At 45.2% G+C, this 24,868-nt stretch overlaps 1 protein-coding gene across 1 annotated transcript; it reads right to left on the bottom strand.

Moving 5' to 3' along the window:
* Positions 1 to 16,215: 16,215 nt before the first annotated feature.
* LOC309794403 (free fatty acid receptor 2-like) lies at positions 16,216 to 18,315 on the bottom strand. Its single transcript, XM_082605862.1, has one exon. The coding sequence runs from the start codon at positions 18,214 to 18,216 to the stop codon at positions 17,227 to 17,229; it is 990 nt and encodes a 329-aa protein (XP_082461988.1). The 5' UTR covers positions 18,217 to 18,315; the 3' UTR covers positions 16,216 to 17,226.
* Between the last annotated feature and the right edge of the window lie 6,553 nt (positions 18,316 to 24,868).

The following is a 24,868-nucleotide window of genomic DNA, read 5'->3' as shown; positions in this document are numbered from 1 at the left end:
CAAATCGTCTGCACCATGATATTGCCCTGGATATATTTTTGTATAATTCATTCAGTGTAAACCTTTACGACATGGCACGATATTTGTAACACATTTTACTTTGGCTTTGATTCATTTCTCAATATACCACAGAGAAACCTCCCAAGGTCTCTCCTGACCTGAGAGAAGCCTCGTCCAGCTCCCTCCCCACAAAGACACTGCCCAGGAATAAATCCTCCTCCCCTTGAGGCCCAAACTTACAGTTCTGATTATTCTCAGCGGAGAAGTCAGTTTCCAGTTCCGACTTGGCTTCAAACACCAACGCTAACTCCTCTTCCGCCTTCCCCAGCCCCATGGCCTGTGCAGGATGCCAAGCGTTGAAGGAGGGACACCCCAGCTCCCACGGGCCGCACTCGGTGCTTCCTTCCCTCCTCAGGCACTTCCGATGGGAGCTAACCTGCACATGCTCCCTGGCTCTGGGGCCCCTTCCTCGGCTCTTTTCTGCCCACTTACGGTTAAGACCACCGCTGGCCCCAGAGTGCACCACTGGCCACTCATCACACCTGTTTTGGTTGAGCATCTACACAGAAAGGCATTTTCAGGTCTCGTTCGAGGACTGTCACCCCATTTCTCACCATGCGGGCTTGAAGGGCACAGGCACACTGAGAGAGGTACAGAAAAGGCTGGAAAGCTGAGACATAGTTTGAGGGACATTGACATAGTTTGAGGGACATTGAGGCCCAGTCCTGAAGTGGGAGCCTTCGAATCCCCAAATTTTGAGGCAGTGCTGAGCTCTTCAGAATCCAGAAGGCAGAGTGGAGGGATGGAAGAGGAGTATCAAAAAAAAAGTAAAATTTCCATCTTTTAAAATTGATTACATGTTGAGATAATATACTTTGAACATGTTGTGTTAAATAAAATATATTATTAACGTTAATTTTATGTTTCTTTTTACTTCTTATAATGTAGCTATTAAAAAATTAAAAATGGCTTACATTGTATTTCCATTGGATAGTACTGGGGTTGATAGAAGGACACAATGCAAAGCTCTTAGCCCAGTGACTGACACATAATAAATGTCTGATAAATTCTCTAAATGCATTTTTTACAGATTGCTTCCACGTGAAAAGTTTTTTGCTGGTTATTGAGGATGCAGCCATGAAAAAATTGAACTGTCCTGTGGCGCTCAGCTCTAACTGGGGAGACACACAATAGGTAGGTGAACACAGAACAAGGCACTTTCAGATCATGATAAATACACTCTGAAAACGAAACAAAACGGGCAGTGGAACAGCAGGAATTGGCAGTGTCTCTCTCTCTTTTTTTTTTTTACATCTTTATTGGAGTATAATTGTTTTACAATGGTGTGTTAGTTTCTGCTTTATAACAAAGTGAATCAGTTATACATACACATATGTTCCCATATCTCTTCCCTCTTGCATCTCCCTCCCTCCCACCCTCCCTATCCACCCAGTTCTTGCAGAGAATGAAGCCCTAACACTCTAAGGCATCCATTGCATGTCATGAATTAGGTCATCTCCTATTGTATTAGCAAGAGAATGGTATTAGCCAGTATCATCCTTTGGAAAATTGAGTAAACACTTACTCATAACATTCTCTGCAGGGCTTAGTTCTCTCCCAAGACCCTGAGAAAGGCTGCATGAGAGGATATTTAGCAAGAGATTTGAAAAAAGATCACTTTGACTACAGCGTAGTGAGTGGAGGGCATAGGGGCCAAGAGGCAGGAATGGAAGCATGGCAATCAGTGAGGAATCCTCCACAGTGGCTCAGATGAGAGATGGCAGTGCCTTCTACCGGTGCTGCAGCTGGTTAGTGAGAAATGAGTATGTATTTTGGAAGCTGGAACAACTGGACACAATGGATTAGACATGGAGAGGAAAAGGAGAGAGAGAAAGGAAGGAGTCAAGGATAACTACTGAGTTTTTGGTTTAAGCAACTGGGTGGATGCCAGTGCCATGAATGGTGATTTGGATTCTAGTTCTGCTGGGGGACCCTGGGCAGATAAGTGACTTACTCTCTGCTGAGCCTCAATTTTCTCATCTGTAAAATGGGGGTTGCCATGGAGGTTTGATGAGATCATGCGCAGAAAGCACAGGTCTGGCCCAGGGTAAGCACTTAAACTGCTGTTATTATCATTGTGATCATTCCTGCATAACTAGCACACTGGAGCAGTTGAAAGCAACGGCTCTGAAAACAGTCGGACCTCAGTTGAGTCCCTGCATTGTTATGTGACCTTGGCAAGGTCAATTCGTATCTCTGAGCCGCAGGTTCTTCTTCTGTAAAGGGCATTAACGACGATATCCTCCCTTCAGATCCAGTTGTGAGGATTCAGTGAGTCTTGAATATGAAATGCTTAGCACTGGGCATAGTACATAGTAATTGCTCAGTAAACAGGGTCTAAGTGTTAGAGTAATTTGACTTTTCTTCCGTGTGTGTCTGGGGGCAGAATTATTACTTAAAATAAGCCTTTTAGGGCCTCCCTGGTGGCGCAGTGGTTGAGAGTCCGCCTGCCGATGCAGGGGATACGGGTTCGTGCCCCGGTCTGGGAGGATCCCATATGCCGCGGAGCGGCTGGGCCCGTGGGCCATGGCCGCTGAGCCTGCGCATCCGGAGCCTGTGCTCCGCAACGGGAGAGGCCACAACAGTGAGAGGCCCGCGTACGGAAAAAAAAAAAAAAAAAAAAAAAAAATAAGCCTTTTAAAAAACATCTTTATTGGTAAAATAAGTATATATATATATTTTTAAGGGAACTTTATTTTTATTTATTTATTTATTATTTTTGGCTGCATTGGGTCTTCTTTGTTGCGTGCAGCCTTTCTCTAGTTGCGGCAAGCGGCGGCTACTCTTCGTCGTGGTGCGCGGGCTTCTCGCTGTGGTGACTTCTGTTGTTGTGGAGCACGGGCTCTAGGCACGTGGGCTTCAGTAGTTGTGGCATGCGGGCTCAGTAGTTGTGGCTCACGGGCTCTAGAGTGCAGGCTCAGTAGTTGTGGCGCACGGGCTTAGTTGCTCCACGTCATGTGGGATCTTCCCAGACCAGGACTCGAACCCGTGTCCCCTGCACTGACAGGCGGATCCTTAACCACTGCACCACCAGGGAAGCCCTAAGCCTTTATATTTTTATTATGAAAAATACATGCTCACTGGGAAAATGCAAACAGTACAGAATTATGTAAAGTAGCAGGTGAGAGCTGCTCTCCTTCCCCTAACTCCGTAAGTAACCACTGTTGGCTGCTGCATAGCCTTTCCCGATTTCTCTCTCTCTCTCTCTCTCTCTCTCTCACACACACACACACACACACAGACACACACACACACACCTGTGTGCATGCACATTCCCATCTTCTTCTGGAGGCAGAATAAAATGATGGCTGAGAGCTCAGGCTCTAGAGTAACACAGACCCAGGTTCTAGTCCTACCGCTGCCACTGTATTTGCCATGAGATATTGGGCAAGTGATTAACTGTCAATCTAAGATTCAGTTTCCCTTTTTGTAAAAAGAAAAGCCGTGGCAGTACCGACTTTGTGGTTTGGTAAGGAATAGTGTGTGCAGAGGGATTAACAGTGTGACTGCATGTACGAAGGTCTCGGACACTTAGCTACTACTATTATATACATAATGGATCATACTGTTTACTTTATGCTTTTATGCAACTCTTTTTTCTTTCCTTTTTTTTTTACACTTTAGAAAGTTTTAATTCCTATCTTTTTAATGTTCTTTTGCAATCCTTCCTTCCTTTTTCTTCTTTCTTTCTTTCTTTTCTTCCTTCCTTCCTTCCTTCCTTTCCTCACTTTAGAAAGTTTTAATTTCCCTTTTTTAATTGAGGAAAATTGGTATACAAACTTCAGGTTTATACTATTATAATTTGACACCTGTATGCACTACAAAGTGATTACCGCCAAAGGTCTAGTTACCATCTATCACCACGCGATTGATCTTGCATCCGTTTTTGTAGCTAAGATGTCTTGAGCCTCTTTCCACACCACGACTCATCAAGATTCGACGCAGGGTTAAGGAGTTGGACCCCTTGTCAACTCTTCATCCCTAAGTTTCTGCTTCTGAGAGATTCCTGGCTGCATGTGAGTAACAGAGGCCACAGCCTCTGCGGTGTCCGGGCCTCCCAGGATTTGGAGGCAGGTAATAACCTTGTCTACCCAGGAGGTGGCAGGCAGAGTCCAAGAGAGGACAGCAAGTAGCACAAGGAAGGTGTGGGGCCCTCACAGCCTTTCACCCCTGTGGCCTGTGCCCTTGTAACTTGCTGTGACTTCTGAAGTTGCACCTTGTCTTCTGCAAGGGGGTCACGGCCCCTACTTTCACTTTTCCTTGGGGCGCCTCAGGCAGACTTCAGACTGTCCAGAGACCAAGCTAGTCTTAGATCCCAATATACTGATGTCATTGTTTTATAGAACCTGCTGTCTTGAGTATTTTGTAACTGGCTTTATGATTGTAATATGTTTTTTAATTTTCATCTCCCCCCAACCCCCCCTCCACTGCCATCCTTTTTTGGAGAGCATCTACTGGTTTTGGTAGATGGTTATTTTCATCCCACCTCTCTCCCACCGTACACGTACTGCTCTTGCGTTCTGGGACTTATTCCCTCTCCTTCAAGGATCTAAGCCCCCTCCTAGTACCAACCTCTTCTCTATGCTCTATTAATTCAAACAGTCCTACTTTTCTTCTTTTTCTGCTCCAACCGTGTCACAAAACGCAGACATCCTCCTTCATCCTCTTTGCTCAAAGGTCCTTGGATTACTTACCCATGTCTGTACCAGTTTTCCTCTTTGTGAGAGAGCTTGTCTTGGATTCTTGACGACCATTTCCTTGAGAGGTGATAAACCTTTAAAGTCTTATTTGCAGAGGAAGTCATGGGAGGGGTCAGACAAATGACAGTGGCATGGGATGAAAGGTCAGGAACAAGGCTGGTGATTTCTTTGGCACAGACAGTTCTTGGCAAGGGTCATAACTGTATTAGGGCCAATAATAATTTGTTTCCTATCTGGCCCATGGGCTGTTATCAGGATCAAATGAGATAAGAGTCCGAAACCACTTTGTAACATGTAAAGCACCTTATAACCTGTTAGGTATCATTAGTCCACAAAATCACCCATATCCCACCCATGCTGTGGCAGGAAGAGTGCAAGATGGAAAGTCAAGAGACCTGGGTCTGCTATCAACTTGTTGAGAGTGCAGAGCAAGCTTCCTTCTCCAGCAGATTGATTCAGTCATTTGTTGAACACCTGCCTGTGTCATGAATGGTCTTGGGTGCTGGAGATGCACAGGTGAACAAAAAAGACAGGTTATCCTGGAACCCACATTCAAGAGGGGAAGATAGGCAATAAACAAGTAAACAAACAAATAACAATAATAAAGAAGAAATACTTGAGGCTAATGATGGTAGATTGAATACCCGTGTCTCCTTTGGGCCCCTTCTGAAATCACACCATAATGACAGTAAAGAGATCTTTTTGAAAGGCACTAGGCCCATAAGGATGGGGAGAAGAAAAGAGGATACAATGCCACCAAAATTTTGGAAGCACATGAATGAGTGGTAACTGGTAACTGACTTGGCAGACCTATGAAAATTGAATCCCAAGCCAGTAGTAGGAAAAGCCAAGACTCAACCAAGCTTCTACTACAGAGCCCACAGAAAGCTCATGAACTGGTGGCAAGAGGTACCTCTGGAAATGGGGGTGAAGTGCAAGCTAACATAAGGGAGAGTGGTTGAAAGTTTATTTGAAAAGAACCCCCAGATCTCTTCCCCAGTTTCCTGATGCAAGGCAACTGCCCCTCACCCAGGAAAAGACTGGAGTTTTATTCTCTGGAGAGGAGAACACAGAGGGTTTTTGGAATGTGGGACACCAGACACACTAAGAAGAGGGAGCAATGTAATGTACATCAGAGATTAAAGGAATGCTACATGTTGAGACCTTCCAGCTGTCTTTTCCATGTGGCTCCGAAATTTCTGGCAGTCCAACTTTCAGCCTCCAGGCAGGAGATTAGAAGAATCTTTTCCGGGAACTTTGATCAGCCCAAGAGGAAAACCCCTAAGCATTGCCATGGGAGGTTCCCCAACTAAATGACCCAGCTGAATCACCCTCCAGTGAAGCCTAACTCATGTGCTCACAGCTTCCATTCATTATTTAATACCTATGGAAGGCAGCCTCCAAGACAGCCCCAGTTATCCCACCTCCTTGTATTCACCCTCTTGTATAATTCACTCCTCCTTTCAAAATGGGCTGAGTGGGAATTCCCTGGTGGTCCAGTGGTTAAGACTTGGTGTTTTCACTGCCATGGACCTGAGTTTGATCCCTGGTCAGAGAATTAAGATCCTGCAAGCAGCGAGGCACGGCCAAAAAAAAAAGGGCTGCGAAAAAATGATGGAATATCACCTTGAAGATTAGGTTTTTAAAAAGACTGCCTTCCTTCTTGTCGTTTCTTGCTTTCTTGCTTGCTTGCTCTGGTGGAAGCCAGCTGCCCTGCAGAGAGGCCCACATGGTAAGGAACTGAGAGAGGCCTCCAGCCCATAGCCAGCCCTCAAGGAACTTAATTCTGCCAACAACCATATTTTTATGTGAACGGTTTCAAATATGATAAAAAGCAGATGGAATAGTACAATAGAATCTTATCCATCACCCAGATTCAACATTTATGGAGATTTTGCCATATCTTCATTCCTCTTTTTCCCTTTTCTGACTTTAAAGCAAACCCTAGACACCATGTCATATTATTTTTATATACTTTGCATATATCTCAAAAAAGTATTAGTCTCCTTCCTTCTTTTCAAGATGAGCAGACAATCAAGGATTCCCAGATGTCTGATGACAACTTCTGACCTAAAGGACAGAGGCCAGGGGACTTCCCTGATGGTCCAGTGGTTAGGAATCAACCTTCCAATGCCGGGGATGCAGGTTTGATCCCTGGTGGGGGAAGTAAGATCCCACATGCTGCAAGGCAACTAAACCCACGCACCGCAACTAGAGAAGAGCCCACGCGCTGCAGCGAGGAACCTGTGCACCATGGCAGAGACCCACTGCAGAAAAAAATAAAAAGAAGAAACCAGTACCTAAAAAGGTAACTTGGAACAGGGAGATGAAAATTCCTTAAAGAGATCAGAGTGAATATTATAACCATGAAACAAAGTCAAGAATAAAAGAGAGTACGTGGATATGAAAAGTGATAGCAAAAAGGAAAAATTAAACAGAAGGGCTGGAAGATAAACTTGAGGAAATCTCACAGAAAGTAGAGCAAAAAGATGAAGTGATGGAATATGGAAGAGAAGGAAAAATTAGTAGGTCAGGCTAGGAGGTCCAATATCCCCCAAATAATAGGAGTTCTAGAAAGAGAAAGGAGAGAAAATGAAGGCAAGGAAATACCCACAAAATGTTTTAAGAGAATATCCCCAAACTGAAGGATACTATTTTGCAGATTGAAAGAGTCCCAGTGCCTAGTACAATGGATGAAATTTTAGAATACTTGTGAGAAAGGTAAAGGACCCTACTAGTTTCCACTAAGAAAAAGATAGACCATAAACAAGGAATCAGGAATCAGAATGTCTTGGGAACTTTCAACAAGACTGGGAGCTAGATGGCAATATGGCAAAGTCTTGAAAATTCTGAAGGAAAATGATTTCCCATCTAGAATTCCACATGTAACCCATATCAATTAAGCATGAAGGTAGAATGAAGACATTTTCTGACATGCAGAGTCTCAAAACATTTATTACTTTCTAGAGAAGCTGTTAGAGGACATAAACAAAGGAAGAGAAACAAGAACAGAGAAGTAAAAGACCTCTCAATTTAAAAATGTCCAGGGGTCAGCTGTACACCCGGCATAAACCACCACCAGTCAAGACTGGAACAGGTCAGAAAGTTCTTGGAGAGACCTCTTCAAGAAGATGAATCTGTCTCCTACTAATAACTCTGAAGGTCTTGAGAGGAGATAAGACAATTGGCAAAGAGTTTGGGTGAAATCAATGATAAGTATGTAAAAAACTGAGGATATGAAAAATAAGGCAACTATTAATTCTGGGGTGGGGGGAAGTTGTGCAGGGTATAAAAGTAATCATAGTTTACTATAGAGCTCCATTATTTACATAGTAACAATAATGTAAGCATTGAGTATTATTCTAACACAATTATGATGTAAGTATATTATGAATATACAGAGTGGGAAGGGTGCATGTGTGTTTATGTATTGGGGAGAGCCAAATCCACATCTGACATTGGGGTAAGTTCACAGATAAAACCTTATATTGAAAAATGAGAGAGTATTCAGTTGAAAAAAGGTGAAAGCAGTTGCCTTCAGGAAGGGGTAAATGTTTGTGGTGGGGCAAGAGGGTGAGGGATGCTGTTTTTCACAGCAAACTATTTGACTCATTAAACAGTGTGCATGTATACCTTTTATAAAAATAACAAGTAAGACCCAAAAATAGATGATATCAGACAGTGATAAATGCAGTAAAGTCAGTAACTCAGGATAATGTGAGTGAGCATATCAGAGGGAGGCAGTTTTGGACTGGGCTGAGGAGAAAGTCCCATGAGCAAATGAAATTTAAGTCACAGGCAGCCTGAAAGATGAGGACTCAGCCACGTGAGAATCTAGAGGAAAAGGGTCCAAGAAAAGGGGGCAGTAAGTACAAAGGATCAGAGGGCAAGATCTTAGCAAGTTGTTGAAAGAACAAAGGAAGAATAAAGTGAGAAGGGTGGGGTGCTGGGCAGGAGTTGGGGGCAGATGAGCTTTGGCAGATGGACAAGTGTCCGATCAGGCAGGGCCTTGCTGGCCATGGGGACACCTTGAGTTTTATTCTGAGAGCCATGCATGAGCAGCAATTGGAGGCCTCTATGCAGAAAAATAGAATTACACTTTTAAAATACTGCCATGTATAAATATCTATAGGGTGTGAGATACCGTTCTAAGTGTTTTGTATGTATAATATTAAACTCACTTAATCCTCATGATAGCATGAAGATGCGTTAGCCCTTTTTTTTTTTTTTTTCAGAAAACTAAAGCACAGAGAAGTTGAGTTGCACAGTGTAAGCCAGGATTCAGTCCCAGTTACTGTGACTGCTGCCTGCTGGAAATCCTTCTGGTTAGTCCAGTGGAGGAGAAGGTCTATCATACGGTGATTCTCAGCCCTCTAAGCTTCCCAACACCTGGGAGCTGTAACAAACTAAAGTGCCCAAATGCACTGGCATTTTTAGAAGCTCCTCAGTGCAGCCAGATCTCAGTGCAGTTGAGAATCTTCAGACCAGAGACTTCTGAAGATTCCCCAGGGTTCCACAACTCTGTCCTCACACCGCCATTTCTGTTGCAGGCTGCATGGGATGGCTCCTGGTTACCGCCGCGGCCTCCCACCCAGGCTGTCTCAGAGCCCAGGCATCCTGCCTCTCGCCAGCCACCACCCTTTCCCAAGAACCTGGCTTTCTGTGCTGGTCTCTGCTCTGGGTACTCAGGTGACTTGTTCCACCTCTGCTTCCTTTCTTTCCTCGGAGTCTCAGCTGCCAGTCTCCACCGCCCTCCCCAGCGTTCTGTACCAAGCTAGTGCACACCACATGAATCACGTTTCCTTCCCTCCTTTCTCTTCTGCAGTGAGGTAGCCGATTGAGAGAGCGAACGTGCCCGTCTATCTAGTTTTGAGAGGGAGTCTGGGGTCCGCACCACGGGTCAGAAGACCGTATTGATGAGGATTGGAGCATGTCACTTGACAGCTCTGAGCCTCAGTTTTCCGTGTTGTTAAGCAGGGAGAAGATAATGTGCTGCGCTTCCTATCGGAAACCTCGAGGTCCCCCTATTATCTGATGCTTGCCTATCTTCCAGCCATCACTCAGGCCCAGTCACCCTGGCCTTTCCGGTCCTTGTGCAAATTCATCTTGTTCAAGCTTTGCACTTGACTTGAACCCTTTGCTCGGAACATTTCCCCCCCAGTTCTTGGCTTGTGTGATTCCTTCTTGTCATTCTGGTCGCAGCTCAAAGGGCACCTTCCAGTGGCCTTCCCAAGCCACTCATTCATTCCTCAAAGTCATCCCCTACCCCGACTCTGTCTTACTGTCTTCACAGTCCTTAGCATCTTCTCAGAGTGTCTGTTTATTGACTCCCTGTCATCCTCTCCCACTGGAATGTGAGCTGCATGAGAGCAGGGGTCTTGTCCTTGTTCACTGCCATGTCTTTAGCACCTAGAACAGGGCCTGATGCGTAGTAGGCCTCCACATACCTTTGTGGATGAATGAATGCCTGTGTATGATGACATGATGTCTGATGTGGCACTTTAGAAACTCGAGACTGCTGTACGTGAGTGTGGGCTTTTTATTTAAAACATCTGGATTTGGGAGCCGTATGTTTACTTTCCTAACACTGTTTCCTTGAGGCTGATTGCAGCTTGGGCTGACAGACAGCAGGGGACAACGTTTGGGGAGAGGGAGCCTGTGGTTAGGATAGAACCGAGGCTCGCCCCTCCTTGGGTGAGCTGTTTGTGGACAGCTGACCGCAGCCTGCCTTGGTTCCCCACCCCTTCACTTCCTCTCCCTTATCAGACATTGAAAACTTTGCCAAGTAGGTTACTAGACTACTGCATCTGAGGGCTTAGAGATCTTTGTCCCAATTTCCTGGTTGAATGTGCAACTTGTAGATGAGAAATGTCCTCATTTCCGGTGACTAGAGAAAAATAATGAAAAGGAAAAAAACGGGGCAAAAGTATTTAACCACAGCAAGTAGAGAAAGCTGAAAAGAGAGAGAGAGAGAAAGAGAACGAACAGAAACCTGAAGGTAAGGGTCAGGTAAGTTAAAGGGAGTGGAGTTGGAATCTTGGCTGTGTATTTACCTTCAGACTGTCTCCAGGCCCACCGATGTCTGCTTTCTCTAACCGCAGTGATCCCCACAAAACCACACTACATGTACATGTAAGCTCTGGCTGTGTGGTCAGTTGAGAATTTCTGAGGAAGGGACACAACAGTATCTTTTTCAGAAAGGGGAAGTGAAATAGTCAGTGCTAGTTTCCGCTTTCCTGCTGGTCAGGCCTCCAGGTCAGGCTCAGCCAGCTCCCTCTACCCCTGTTTCCTGGTAGCGGCTCTAGGCTGCTGTCTGTGTTATTCATTGACCAGGCACTAATACTTCTGTTTACCCATCTGTCATCCTGCAGGGGATTCAGAGGAGTCCCACAATCTAAGCAGCCACCCGGATGCTCTTGGATCTGGCCCAGTCAGCCACATTTAGCTAGTGTTTATCGTGTTGAAAGTCCTGTGCCAGAGCCTTGTGCGATATGTAGCCAGGGAGAGAGAAAGTTTTCTCAAGTAGGATGTGACCACTCTGCCACCTGAGCATATGTGCTGAGTGGTGCATCCAGTGATGTGCTTGAGCTGGCTTGCAAGAACAGATTATTAGCATCGCTTGCCAAACCCATGTTCAGTGTCTTCACATTGGTAGAAACTGGCCCTGGAAGGAGTGTGTGTGCCACAGAAATTGGCAAGTACTGCAAATCAGGGCCTTTGCTACCCTCCAACCCCCGCCCCCTGCACCCTCATCCGAAGAACCAGCATACACTGGGGACATCTAGTTATCAAAGGCCTCCTCCTCCTTGGTTCTTGGATGGCCAATTCTAATGAAAGAGGAAACAGCTTCACTTTCAGGGATCTCCCAGCCTGATGACAACCCTCCGTGTTTGCTAGAATACTTTATGGTTCTTAACTCTGTTGTATATATTATCTACTTGATCCTAACAATCATCTCCCTTCAGTGGTAAGCACAGACACCAGAGTGATCATCTTGAAATGGAAATCAGATTATTTCACTGTCTTGCTTAAAACCCTTGAATAGCTTCAAAAGCTCTGGCAATAAACTCATACTTCTATCTGGGGCCTAAAACACTTCGTGTCGTCTGGTCCCCCCCTGACTTCTTGGACTTCCTCTTTCACTCTCTCCCCATTTCACAATATTCCAGCATCAGCTTCACCTGAGATTGTTAGAAATGCAAACTCTTGGGCCCTGTCCCAGACCTACTGATTCTGAAACTGTGGGGAGGGAAGACTGTAATCTATGCTTCAGCAACCCCCCCCCACCCTGTGGTTCTAATAGATGCCTGAGTTTGCAGACCACTACTCTGTCACCACACTAAGATGGGGGCGGCATCTCTCTGCCCCTGAGATGCTAAGGTTTTCTGCCTCCTTAGGGCTTTTGCACCTGTGATTACTGTTTCTAGAATGCTCTTCGCATGGGCTGTGGGGTCAGTTGAGAATTTCTGAGGAAGGGACACAACAGCATCTTTTCCAGAAAAGGGAAGTGAAATAGTCAATGCCAATAGTCAATGGCAACTCCTTCTCATTGTTCAGGTCTCAGCTGACCATCACTGACTCCGGAGAATCTTCTAAACCCTCTCAATCCCTCATTATACTTTCTCCCATATCCCTATTTTGGTCCATTTGTAAAAACCATTTGCCACATTCTGAAATTCTTCAAAAATCTTGTTGCTTGTTTACTTGCTTATTAACTATTTTTTCCCACTAGAATGGAAGCCCCAAGAGGGCAGGTACCTTGTCTCTTATATGCTCTGCATCCCCAGCCCCTAGAAAACTATCTGGCTTATAGTAAATATATAAGTAGATAAAAATCAGTACATATTTGGTGAACAAATGAATTACTAATTTCCCAGTAAAGAGATGGGCTATGTATCAAATGACTTGATGGAGATCAAATACTTGTTAGTGTGTAGCTAAAACTTCACCCTGAAAGTCTCAGACCAGGTCCAGAAATTTTCTTGCACTTTTTAGCAAGAGCGGCCATGTCCCTAAAACCCTGGGAATCTCTGAGTTGGAAGGAGTCTGGCAGTTAACTGGTTCAGCCCTTAACAGATGTGTGAGTTTCCTCCATGTTCTAAGATGAGTGTCTTCTACTTCAAAATTCCTGGAGACTGGGGAGTGATTACCTTGTTTAAGTGATTACCCTGGCTGTTTAAGATGTGACTCCCTGCATCTTTTGCCCATGATCTTTGTTCTTTGTGGGGCTACAGAGAATACAACTTCTATAAAATGAACCTAATCTTGTTCCAGCCACATATTCAGCATTCTCTTGCTTGTTTCTCATATGTTGGTGAAAAAAGCAGGCACTTCGGAGTCTGGAAGACCTGGATTCAAATTTCTTCTCACTACTGACCTTAGAAAGTTCCCTTAATTGTCTCAGGCTCCTTCTGTAGAACAGTGCCTGGCATTTAATGTGTATTTTTATTATTATTATTATGTTTTAAATCTCCAGAGCATTTTGGTTCATTTTTCTGGCCTTGATTCCTTGGGTTAATTTCCTTTTTAAAAATGTGCTGCTTAGTACTCAATATGTTACTGATTAGATCTCAGGGGAGTGGTTTTCATCAACTTGTTTAGACTCAGTTTCTTTTAATGCCACCCAAAATCAAATCAGCTTTTTTTTTTTTTTGGAAGGTGTAATATATCACATATGCATAGTAAGTCTACAGTCAGCTGAAAATCCCAGATTTTTTTCTTACACGTTACTGTCAAACCATCCTATATAGTTGACTATATATTATTTCCATCATTTTAAATGTTCTACTTGCTATGTCTCTTTTAAGTGGGAGAACATCTTTGTTTCACACAGGTTGGTATCTTAGAGCTAAATAACACTGTATGGTTTCTCAGCAGTCTTATCTATGCAGTCTCATTTGACTCCTCAGAATAACCCTGAGAGGCATATGGTATCCTCGTTATTATGCTTTGGAAACGGTGGCTTGGAGGTTGTGACTTGCTCAAGGTCATCCCACTGGGAAGCAGAATCAACACTGAAATCAGAGCTCTTATGACACCAGTCCGGTGTTGTCTTGAGGAAGAAACACAGAAAATAAGCTACCAGTTCAGTGGGAGTCATAGGGAAAGTCTTTCTGAGGAAAGTGAATGTTGAGTAGGTTTCATAAGAGGGGAAAAAGCAAACAATCTGAAGATGAGGCAGGACGCGGTGGAGGTGAGGGGGACTTCTAAGCAGGAAAAGGTCTCTGAAGGATAATTTCTTGGGCCCCTGAGCTAGGCCAGTGGTTCCTGACCTGAGCCGCCCTTCATAATCACCTGGGAAGCTTTTTAAATCTCACCTGCTGCAGCCCCACCCCCAGAGATTCCAAGTCAGTAGATCTGAGGTGGCTATTTGTATTATTTTTATACCTCTACGTGTTACTCTGATGTATAGCCTCTGTTGCAAACCATTAGGCGTTGGAGAGCACAGTCTAGGGGTTCTTCTTTTTTTTCTTTTTTTCACTTCTTCTTTTCTTTTTTTTTTTTTTATTAGTTTCTGCTTTATAACAAAGTGAATCAGTCATACATATACATCTGTTCCCACATCCCTTCCCTCTTGCGTCTCCCTCCCTCCCACCCTCCCTATCCCACCCCTCCGGGCGGTCACAAAGCACCGAGCTGATCTCCCTGTGCTATGTGGCTGCTTCCCAGTAGCTATCTACCTTACGTTTGGCAGTGTATATATGTCCATGCCTCTCTTTCGCTTTGTCACAGCTTACCCTTCCCCCTCCCCATATCCTCAAGTCCATTCTCAAGTAGGTCTGTGTCTTTATTCCTGTTTTACCCCTAGGTTCTTCATGACTTTTTTTTTCTTAAATTCCATATAGGTGTTAGCATACGGTATTTGTCTTTCTCTTTCTGACTTACTTCACTCTGTATGACAGACTCTAGGTCTATCCACCTCATTACAAATAGCTCAGTTTCGTTCCCTTTTATGGCTGAGTAATATTCCATTGTATATATGTGCCACATCTTCTTTATCCATTCATCCGATGATGGACACTTAGGTTGTTTCCATCTCCGGGCTATTGTGAATAGAGCTGCAATGAACATTTTGGTACATGTCTCTTTTTGAATTATGGTTTTCTCAGGGTATATGCCTAGTAGTGGGATTGCTGGGTCATATGGTAGTTCTATTTGTAGTTTTTTAAGGAACCTCCATACTGTTCTCCATAGTGGCTGTACCAATTCACATTCCCACCAGCAGTGCAAGAGTGTTCCCTTTTCTCCACACCCTCTCCAGCATTTATTGTTTCTAGATTTCTTGATGATGGCCATTCTGACTGGTGTGAGATGATATCTCATTGTAGTTTTGATTTGCATTTCTCTAATGATTAATGATGTTGAGCATTCTTTCATGTGTTTGTTGGCAGTCTGTATATCTTCTTTGGAGAAATGCCTGTTTAAGTCTTCTGCCCATTTTTGGATTGGGTTGTTTGTTTTTTTGCTATTGAGCTGCATGTAAGGCCAGAAACTATCAAACTCTTAGAGGAAAACATAGGCAGAACACTCTATGACAAAAATCACAGCAAGATCCTTTTGGACCCACCTCCTAGAGAAATGGAAATAAAAACAAAGATAAACAAATGGGACCTAATGAAACTTCAAAGCTTTTGCACAGCGAAGGAAACCATAAACAAGACCAAAAGACAACCCTCAGAATGGGAGAAAATATTTGCAAATGAAGCAACTGACAAAGGATTAATCTCCAAAATTCACTTCTTCTTTTCTTAACCCTTGTGTCGAGGGCTGACTTTCAATAGATCGCAGCGAGGGAGCTGCTCTGCTACGTACGAAACCCCGACCCAGAAGCAGGTCGTCTACGAATGGTTTAGCACCAGGTTCCCCACGAACGTGCGGTGCGTGACGGGCGAGGGGGCGGCCGCCTTTCCGGCCGCACCCCGTGTCCCAGGACGAAGAGCTCTCCGCACCGGACCCCGGTCCCGACGCGCGGCGGGGCGCGTCGCGCCGCGCCCCGGGGGAACGCGGGCGGCGGCCCGCCGGCGGGGACGGCGGGGGACCGGCTATCCGAGGCCAACCGAGGCTGCCGCGGCGCTGCCGTATAGTTCCGCCTGGGCGGGATTCTGAGTTAGAGGCGTTCAGTCATAATCCCACAGATGGTAGCTTCGCCCCATTGGCTCCTCAGCCAAGCACATACACCAAATAGGGGTTCTTCTTGCAGAGAAATGTTAGGCAGGTAGAATTGGGAAGGGAGAGAGGATACGGAGCAGGCAATGGGATGATGAGATATGAGTTCCTGAGAGGAAATTTTCTGATGAAAGGAAGACTCTGCAGGTTTAAGCTGGAGGATAACATGTTTTAAGCCTCTGTGATACACTGATAACTTTGAGCTGGGACTCGCCTCAATCCTCTTTCTGAGTCCAATCTCTATTCATCAATCTAAACAGGAATCCATCCCTCCACTCTTATTGCACCTTTAACATATTTCTGTGGTTTCAGATGCACCACCCTCCCCCTTCGCTGCCGAGTCTAGTTCTCCATCCTATTTTGCTCTCCTTGTGCTTGCAGAAATGTTACAAAAATTGTGGACACTGTCTTCAGAGTTTTATAACCTTTATTTTCATTCATTTTTCTTTCTTTTTTTTTTTTTTTGGTCATGCCACGCGGCATGCAAGATCTTAGTTTCCCAGCCAGGGATGGAACCCATGTCCCCTGCAGTGAAAGCACGGAGTCTTAACCACTGGATCGCCAGGGAAGTCCCTAATCTTTATTTTCAATGTGCCAGACCAGGCTTTTCCCTGTGCTCATCAGTGTTGAGCTCTAACTGATGGTTGCCAAGCTGGGTTCTGACCTGTGGGGGGCGCCATGGAGGGAGAAGACAAGACCCAGACCTCAGGTGGCTCCCAGTTTATTGGGGGAGACAGGTACACACATGAAGACGACTGGATCATACTTAAAGAGCAGCAAGTCAGGTGGATATTGCCCACACCTAGGTCATTATAGCTCTAAGCCCCAGTCCTGCCTCCTAATCCCCTTGGTTCAGAACCTTCCTGCATCTTCTTTGACCTCATTTAGAATTTCCCTCCCATCTCTTTCCCAGTGGCTCCATTCTAGCACCAACAGCTAGACCAGTGTGTAGGTGTTGTTTCCAAGCTGGTAGCAAGGTTGTTTTAGGGCTCTCTGCTTCAGCTACCAACCACCTTACACGGACAATTGGAATCTGTATTCTCTACATTGCTTCCGAAACTCTGGTCTGATAGTGCTCCTATGCCCAACCGTTTCTTCTTTCATCCTGGAGCTGTGCTCCTTTGGGAAGGAAAATTCAGTCAGGAAAGGATACAGAGCTGGTGAGAGAGATTTTTTACAGTCCCAGTCGTGGTTTGGGTCTGAGGATTCCTGAATCCGGGCCAGGAACCCGTGTTCTCCCTCTCCCAGCCTGCTCAATTCATACAAAACCCAGAGTGCCTCTGAAGGTCCCGGGACATCCTTAGTCCGTGGTGAAGTCAGAACTCGGTGCTCCCTCTCTTTGACTCACACCCTTGTCCACATTCGCCACTTTTGCTGACTCTTTGCCTCTGCATCCCAGCAGGGAGGAGCCCTGATGCCGCAGTGCCTGCAACCCTTTCCCAAAGGCCCTGCGCACGACTGAAGAAGAGAAATAGAAAAGCAAGGGGTCCAGACCGGCATTGAGGGAACTCAATACCAAGGCTTCTGCCCGCCACCTGGGGCTTACATTCATGTGGAACCCCACCAGGTGGGATATGTTATATGGCCCAAAGCACAGCAGGAAATTAAGGAGGGTCACCACAGCCAGCCCCACAGCTCGGCGCCGCTTCTGGGCCCCCACATGGGGCTGGGTGAGCATGATCTGCACGAAGCGCCAGTAGCAGAAGATGGTGACCATCATGGGGATGAAGAAGAGGACGAGGAGCAGCTCCAGCCGTAGGCGAAGCACCACCTCCAGCTGCTTGTGGTTGAAGTTCTCACAGCAGGTTGTGCTACTCTCATTTGTGGCCCTCTGGGTTGAGTTCATGTACTGCAAGACGATCACTGTGGTGCAGTGACCAAAGGACATGATCCAGGAGATCAGAGCAGCAATCACTCCATACACAGGCCGGCGGGACAGCTTGTACTTCACGGGGAAAGCCACTCCCAGGTAGCGCTCGACGCTGATGCCGGCCAGGAGCCACGTGCTGCAGTAGATGCTGCTGTAGAAGCCAAAACCCATGAGGGCACAGACTAGCTTAGGCAGGTAACAGAGGAAGTCAGACGCGGCCTCCATCATCTTCAGGGGCAGCAGGAGCAGCAGCAGGAGGTCCGCCAGCGTCAGGCTGAGCAGGAGGATGTGGATGGGTGCAGGGTGGGGCTGGCGGACGCGCCCCACAAAGGTCCGCAGCGCCAGGAGGTTGGCAGGGAGACCAGTGAGGAAGATGATGATGTAGGCTGTGAGGATCAAGGAGTTTTCCAAGTTGAGCATGACTGTTCTGGAAGAGGGTGAAAAAGGGCAGGGTCAGGAGGACCACCTCACAGCCTGCAGACCCTGGTCGTGGTCAGTCTGTGGACATCCTCCCAGGCACTCTCCCTTTCCCAGGCCAGGGCTTTGTGCTCCCACTACGGCTTTGCTCACACACCACCTGCCAGAACTGCTCAGAGCAATTGTTGACTTTGCCTGGGGCGGGATATTAAGCAATAGTTATTATGTTTGCCATCATGTGTCTCTGGGGGAGGCCAACCCTTGGCTTCCCAAGGGAATTCCCCCTCCGGTTTTCCCAGCCTTTCTTCTTCTCTTGTCACAGATACAGGAAGTTACTGTTAATCAGTTTCCAGCTTTCCTTAAGTCCTTTCCTCAGCCAGAGACCTGCAGAGAGAAAAGACAAACCTCACTACAGCAAGGAGGGAGCTGGACGATGTCTCTCAGGAGAACTCGGGCTGTGAAAACCCAGGCCCCGCAGACCCAGTGCTGGTTCCTCCTCAGGACCCTGCCACATGCCCAGGAAGCAGGTGCCCAGCCCCCAATCCACCTCCCTACCTGTTTTCCTTCTCCTATTTGCAGAACACAAATTCTCCTCCACCTTTCCCTCCCCTGTCCAATTCTGGGACTATACTGAAAAGGGGAAGCTGGAAAAGTGTAGAGAGGGGCCTCAGGGAGGAAGGGTGTGCCAGCACTGTCCCCTGGGGCTTGCCCCTCCAAAGACTTTAGAGAATATTCAGAAAAGCACATGGGCAGTAACTGGCTCAGGAGCTGGGTGTTTTGACAATAAAGAGAGGAACTCTTCTTAATGAGGTAACAGTTTCTGTTTGGTTTGTAGTGCTCACTACCCACGCACAGCCCGGGCCCTCCATCCTCTCTCTGGTCTTAGGGCCTGGTCCGCGGTTCCTTGCCCCCCACCAGCTCCCATTTCTGGATGTGATCCTTGCATTCAGTTTCCGACAGACTTCATCCAGCGCCAGCCCCACCCCTGTCCCCCAACCCCAACCCGTTTCCCTCCAGTTCTGATCCCGGCATTGCTTCCCAGAGTGCAAGTACTAAGCCAGCTGCCTTGCCTTGTCTTTGTTCCGGATAGAGGGCTTCTTGGGATTAGTCCTGAAGGAAAGTCTGAAAGCTTGTGGAAAAGAGGAACAGAGCTTTAGCCACTGCTACCGCCCATTTCACACAGGAAAAAATGGTAAGGAACCTGGCTGGTAGAAAGCTTTTATACCAGCACTAGTCATGTGACCAGAGGGGAGAAGATCAGTAATTGAGCGCTGTCTCCTCTCGAACCCAAAGGAAGGGGTGCCAGCATCTTTGTTCTCCTCCCCGCCCCAACTCAAGAGATCCCCACTCTGATTTCCAAACTCAGATTTTCTGTCCTTAGTTTCTGAATTTTTTTTTCAATCCCAAGCATTTTTTTTTCCATTTGCCAAATCAGATTATCTCGTCTTTTTCTCTTTTCTAGGTGATTTCTTCTGTAATTCTACTCAATCTCAGAAAAGAGGTTTTATGCTTCCTTTTATTCTTCAATTTTCCTCTTTCTGTATAGTTTCCTGCCCTCTGCCCCCAACAGATGTCTTTTGCCCTCCCAGTTGAAACAGATTGCTTTCTCCTAGCCTATGTCTTGTTGCGGTGGAAATAGTGTGGGATTCAGAGTCATGCAGATGTGGGCTCAAATACAAATCCCTCCCTTGTGACCTTGAGGCAGATCAATTTTCTGAACTTTAGTTTCTTTCTCAGTCAAGTGAGGATGGGAATACTTACATCCCAAGACTTCTGTGAGGAGTCCCTGAGATAGTGTATATAAAGCATACAAGCCAGTGCTTCACACGTAATGGATGCGCATAAGTAGAAGTGGTCCCTCCACCCAAGCCTGCTGGACAGCTTCCTAGAGAGTGAGCCACCTGGTAGAAGAGGCTGAGGGCACAGGAATGCCATCTGACTTCAGAAAGTGGCAGGGATTCAGGAGAGCTGGGCCCAACCTCCTAGCCACCCTTGTTCTTTTCTCGCTATTTCTCCCTCTCTGACTTTTGAAACACACACCTGAGGAAACAAAGATAATCAGAATATGTTTTCTCTTGACCTAGGGAATAGGTCTCTGCTTTGCCATCTGCGGCCTGATCCCTGCTCAGAGACTCTCCATTCTTTCCCTAGGACTTACACTTACTTATTGTTTGCTCATTCATTCATTCAGCCATTAGTTTTGTGGCCTAGAGCCCCAGGGTCCAGGTATCTCAATATTTAGCTTTTCTTTCCTTTCAGCTCTCCACTCCTCTACAACAGAGGAGTTCTATCTTTTCATTTATTTCCTTCCCCTAGCACACACATGCACTTCTCAGATTAACCAGGGAACTAAGGAACAGACCATTCTCTGTTGCTTGCTACCAGATTTATTTGTGTTGTTTTGCTTTTATGATTTTCTATAAATATTCACAAGGATCTGGGTTTAATTGCAAAGTGGAAACTTACTGGAAAGCAGGTGTTGAGGAGTTAGGAGGGCTTCTTTATCTCTGCCTCTCCTTCCCCCACACCATGCCTTTCTCGTATCACTGTTGTGTGTCACCTACGTTGATGGTCCCCCATAAACTCCCTTCTCTGTGTTCATGGTAGTTATAAAGGTAGCATAATAATAGAAACTTCTTGATTCATGATGCCCACCTATGTCTCAGGAAAAAGAAATGCAACCTCTCAGCTGAATTCAAGGGGTGGGTAAGCTTTCACAAAAGCCACATCTTTCACAATCTCTCCCAAGTTCAGTTTTCTGTCATCACCAAGCTTATTACAATAGGAAGTTGGACCCATTATCTAAAGTTACGTAGAATCACTTTCTCCACTTCCTTATTCCTTAGTCATCCCTCCGTCCACTCTAATTTGGGTTACATCCCTATTTTGCCATAGGATCTGCTCTTCCTAAAGTAAGTAGTGACTCTCTGTTACTAAAGTCAGTGGACATTGTCTTCCTATTTGATTAGTGTCCAACACATTTTCCACACCCTTCCTGAAACATTCTCTTTCCATGAAGTCCTATATGTTGTGCTCTTCTGGTTTCCCTGCCTTTTCTTTGGCTGCTTCTTCATTTCCTTTGCTAGCTCACCTTTTCCTACTCATCCTCTAAAGGTTAGAGTTCCTTAAGACGTGGTTCTAGGTTCTTTCCTATCCTCATCTGATGCTCTCTTTCCAGTCTATTGCATCCATTTCTACAGCATCATTTACCATCTTCATAACACCCAATTTTGACTCTCTATCTTGGACTTCTGTGAGGTTTCACATCCACATGTGTAACTACCTAGTAGGCATTGTCATTTGGATGTCTCCCTGACACCTCGAATTCATTGTGTCTGGAGCTAACTTTAGCCGTTCTCCACCAAACTAAACCTTTTTCTGGCATCTCTATGTTGGGAATGGGATCTCTTCCCATTTCATCCTTGAGCCATAATCTTAGATTATTATTTTTTTTAAGTCCTCAGTTCTTTTTTAAAAAAATTAATTTATTTAATTTATTTATCTGTGGCTGCGTTGGGTCTTCGGTGCTGCGTGTGGGCTTTCTCTAGTTGCGGTGAGTGGGGGCTACCCTTCGTTGCGGTGCGTGGGCTTCTCATTGTTGTGGCTTCTCTTGTTGTGGAGCACGGGTTCTAGGTGCACGGGCTTCAGTAGTTGTGGCACATGGGCTCAGTAGTTGTGGCTTGCAGGCTCTAGAGCGCAGGCTCAGTAGTTGTGGCACACGGGCTTAGTTGCTCCGAGGCATGTGGGATCTTCCCGGACCAGGGCTCGCACCCGTGTCCTCTGCATTGGCAGGCGGATTCATAACCACTGTGCCACCAGGGAAGTCCCTAGAGTCAATCTTAAAGTCAATCTTAACACCATCTTCTTCCTTGTGCCCCAGATGCATCTCAACATACTTCTCAAATGCCTAACAAATCTGTTCGTCTCTCTCCATCTCTGTCATCCCATCTCAGTGCAAGCCACCACCACCTGTTACAAGGATTTCAGCAGAGGCCATGACTAGCAGCTCCCTCACAGCCACTCACTCTCCAGAAAGTCCATCTCAGTCATAATGCACTTAGTGGGATCTTTCTTAAAATGTCAAGCCAATTATACCATTCTCCTGTTTAAAATCCTTTCAGAGGCTTCTTATTGCTTTTAGGATAAATATCAAAATCCTTAACAAGGCCTATAACGCCCACCTGGCATGGCCCTTGCCAACTTCCAACCTTAGCTCACATCACTCATCTCTCTCCTTGCTCTCTGAGCAAGACCATCTTTCACGTCTGTGAATGTGTCATCTTTCCTTCTGCCAGGGGCCCTGGAAGCCTCTGCCTGAAATCCTCTTCTCATTACCCACTCCAGCCTCCCGAGTTAATCCCTAGTCTTTCTGGTATCCACTTCTTCTTTCAGAAAGCCCTCCCTGACCTCCTAGATTGAGTTAGATTCCCTTATTATATGTTCTTGTAGCATCTTTTCTATTGCTGAATAGTAGTCTGTTTAAGATATTTTATATTTTATTTATCCATTCACCTGTTGATAGACATTTGGGATTTTTCAGTTTTTGACTTGTGGAAATGAAGCTGCTGTGTACTTTGTTGTTCAGGTCTTTGTATGAATATGTTTTCAGTTCTTTTGGGCAAATACCTGGGAGTGTATTGGCAAGGTGGTATGGTAAACATTTTGTCTGACTTTTGAAGAACCCGTCAGTTTTCCAAGCTGGCTGTACCCTTTTTATTCCTATCAGCAATGTATGAGCATTCCAGTTGCTCCACATCCTCACCGACACTTGGTGTTGGTTAGTCTTAAGTTTTAGGCATTCTGATTAGTGTGCCGTGGTATTTTATTGTGGTTTTAATTTGCATTTCTCTGCCAACCATTGATGTGGAACATCTTTTCAAGTACTTCTCGGACATTTGTGTATCTTCTTTTGTGAAGTGTCTGTTCAAACCTTTTGCTCATTTTTAAAAAAAAATTGATTATTTTAATAATGAGTCCTGAGAGTTCTTTATTATCTGGGTACTAGTCATCCATTAGATATATATATTATAAATATTTTCTCTCACTCTATGACTTGTTCTTTTGCTTTATTAATTGTCTCTCGAAGAACAGAAGTTTTGCATTTTGATAAAATCTAATTTATCGAGTTTTTCTTTTATGGTTTGTGCTTTTATGTCCTAAGAAATCTTTACCTACCTACCAAATTCCAGACTTCCTTTCCCTGTTGAACTGCCTGAGCACCTTTACTGAAAATGAATTGATTGTATGTATATGAGTGGATCTATTTTCTTGAATCTTTTTTCTGCTCTGGTGATCTTTATGTCTTTCCTTCCACCATTTCCACACAGTCTTGATTACCGTAGTTTTATAATAAGTCCTGAAATTGGGTGGTATAAGTCTTCCAATTTTGTTCTTCTTTTCTGAAATTGCTTTGGCTTTTCTAGGTAATTTGCATTTCCATATAAATCAATTTCTACAAAAAATCTGCTGGGATTGGGATTGTGTCAAATCCGTAGATCAATTTGGGACCATTGACAGTGGAACAATATTGAGCCTTCCAATCTATGAAGATGATGTACCTCTCCATTTGTTTAGGTGTTTCATTTCTCTCAGCAGTGCTTTCCAGAGTTCACCATAGAGGTTTTGCGTATCTTTTCTTAATTGATTCCTAAGTACTTTTGGTGCTGTTGCAGATTTCATTTTTTTAAAAATTTTGTTTTCTCATTATTTTCTGCTCTCACAGCACTATTTACTATTTCTTCATAGCACATATCTCAGCTTATTACGATACATTTATTTGTGTGAGGATTTACTTAATGTCCACCTCCCTTACAAGACTATCCATGATGGCAGGGAACATAGCTGTTTTGCTCACCATTGGGTCCCCAGGGCCTGGCATAGAGCCTGGCACACATTAGACACTTGAGAATTATTTGCTGGTTGATGTGTGGATGAGTGGGTAAGTAGAAGAACTGGAATAGAGAGAAGTCATTTTCAAAAGCTCAGAGATATTTGTCCTCAGATGCCTCAATTTATCTTCTTCTGGGACCATCATAAGAAATCCCAGCCAGTAATCACTTGGGCACTCTCTTGCAGATTAAGGCACTCCCAGTACTTTTGCTGGAAGCCACAGTGATCCTTTCTTATGGTCAATATTGATAACTCAGGTTAGTGTACTTTATTATATAGATCTTGCTTACAAAGATGAGGAAGATGTAGATATAAAATATTCAAAAGTTAAAGGGAATGCAGGATTTCACCAGTAGCAGCACTAACAATAAGTAAAAGGCTGTCATTTCACGCATTCATTCAACAAACATGTATCTACTCCCTAGGATGTGGTGGGATCTGTGACAAGCACCGGGGACATTGGGGTTAAAAAAATAGGCATGGCCTCACCCTCATAGAGGGCGGTTACATTCTAGTGAAAGGAGATAAGCAATAACAAGCAAATAGGGACAGAGGGGTAGTTACGCAGTGACGGACATTATGAAGGAAGTGAAGCAGAGTGATGACAGGGAGAGTGGCCATGGTGTGCTGGGGGTCAGAGAGGTACTGCTGAGCTGAACTGACATCTGAGAGGTTGAGCTGAATTTGGTGAAGAGACTGTGTCAGGTTCCGGAAGAAGAGTGGTCTGGGTGGAGGAAGCAGTGAGTGCCAGGCAGCAAGCACCTTT

The sequence above is a fragment of the Mesoplodon mirus genome (assembly GCF_964341445.2).
Source record: "Mesoplodon mirus genome assembly, chromosome: 19".
NCBI classification, from domain to species: Eukaryota; Metazoa; Chordata; class Mammalia; order Artiodactyla; family Ziphiidae; genus Mesoplodon; species Mesoplodon mirus.
Note: the sequence above shows the minus strand (reverse complement) of the source record. Positions and strands in the feature narration are given on the sequence as shown.

Bases quoted from the DNA above. Each gene is read 5' to 3' on its own strand.
- LOC309794403 (XM_082605862.1), bottom strand. From the start codon at position 18,216: ATGCTCAACTTGGAAAACTCCTTGATCCTCACAGCCTACATCATCATC.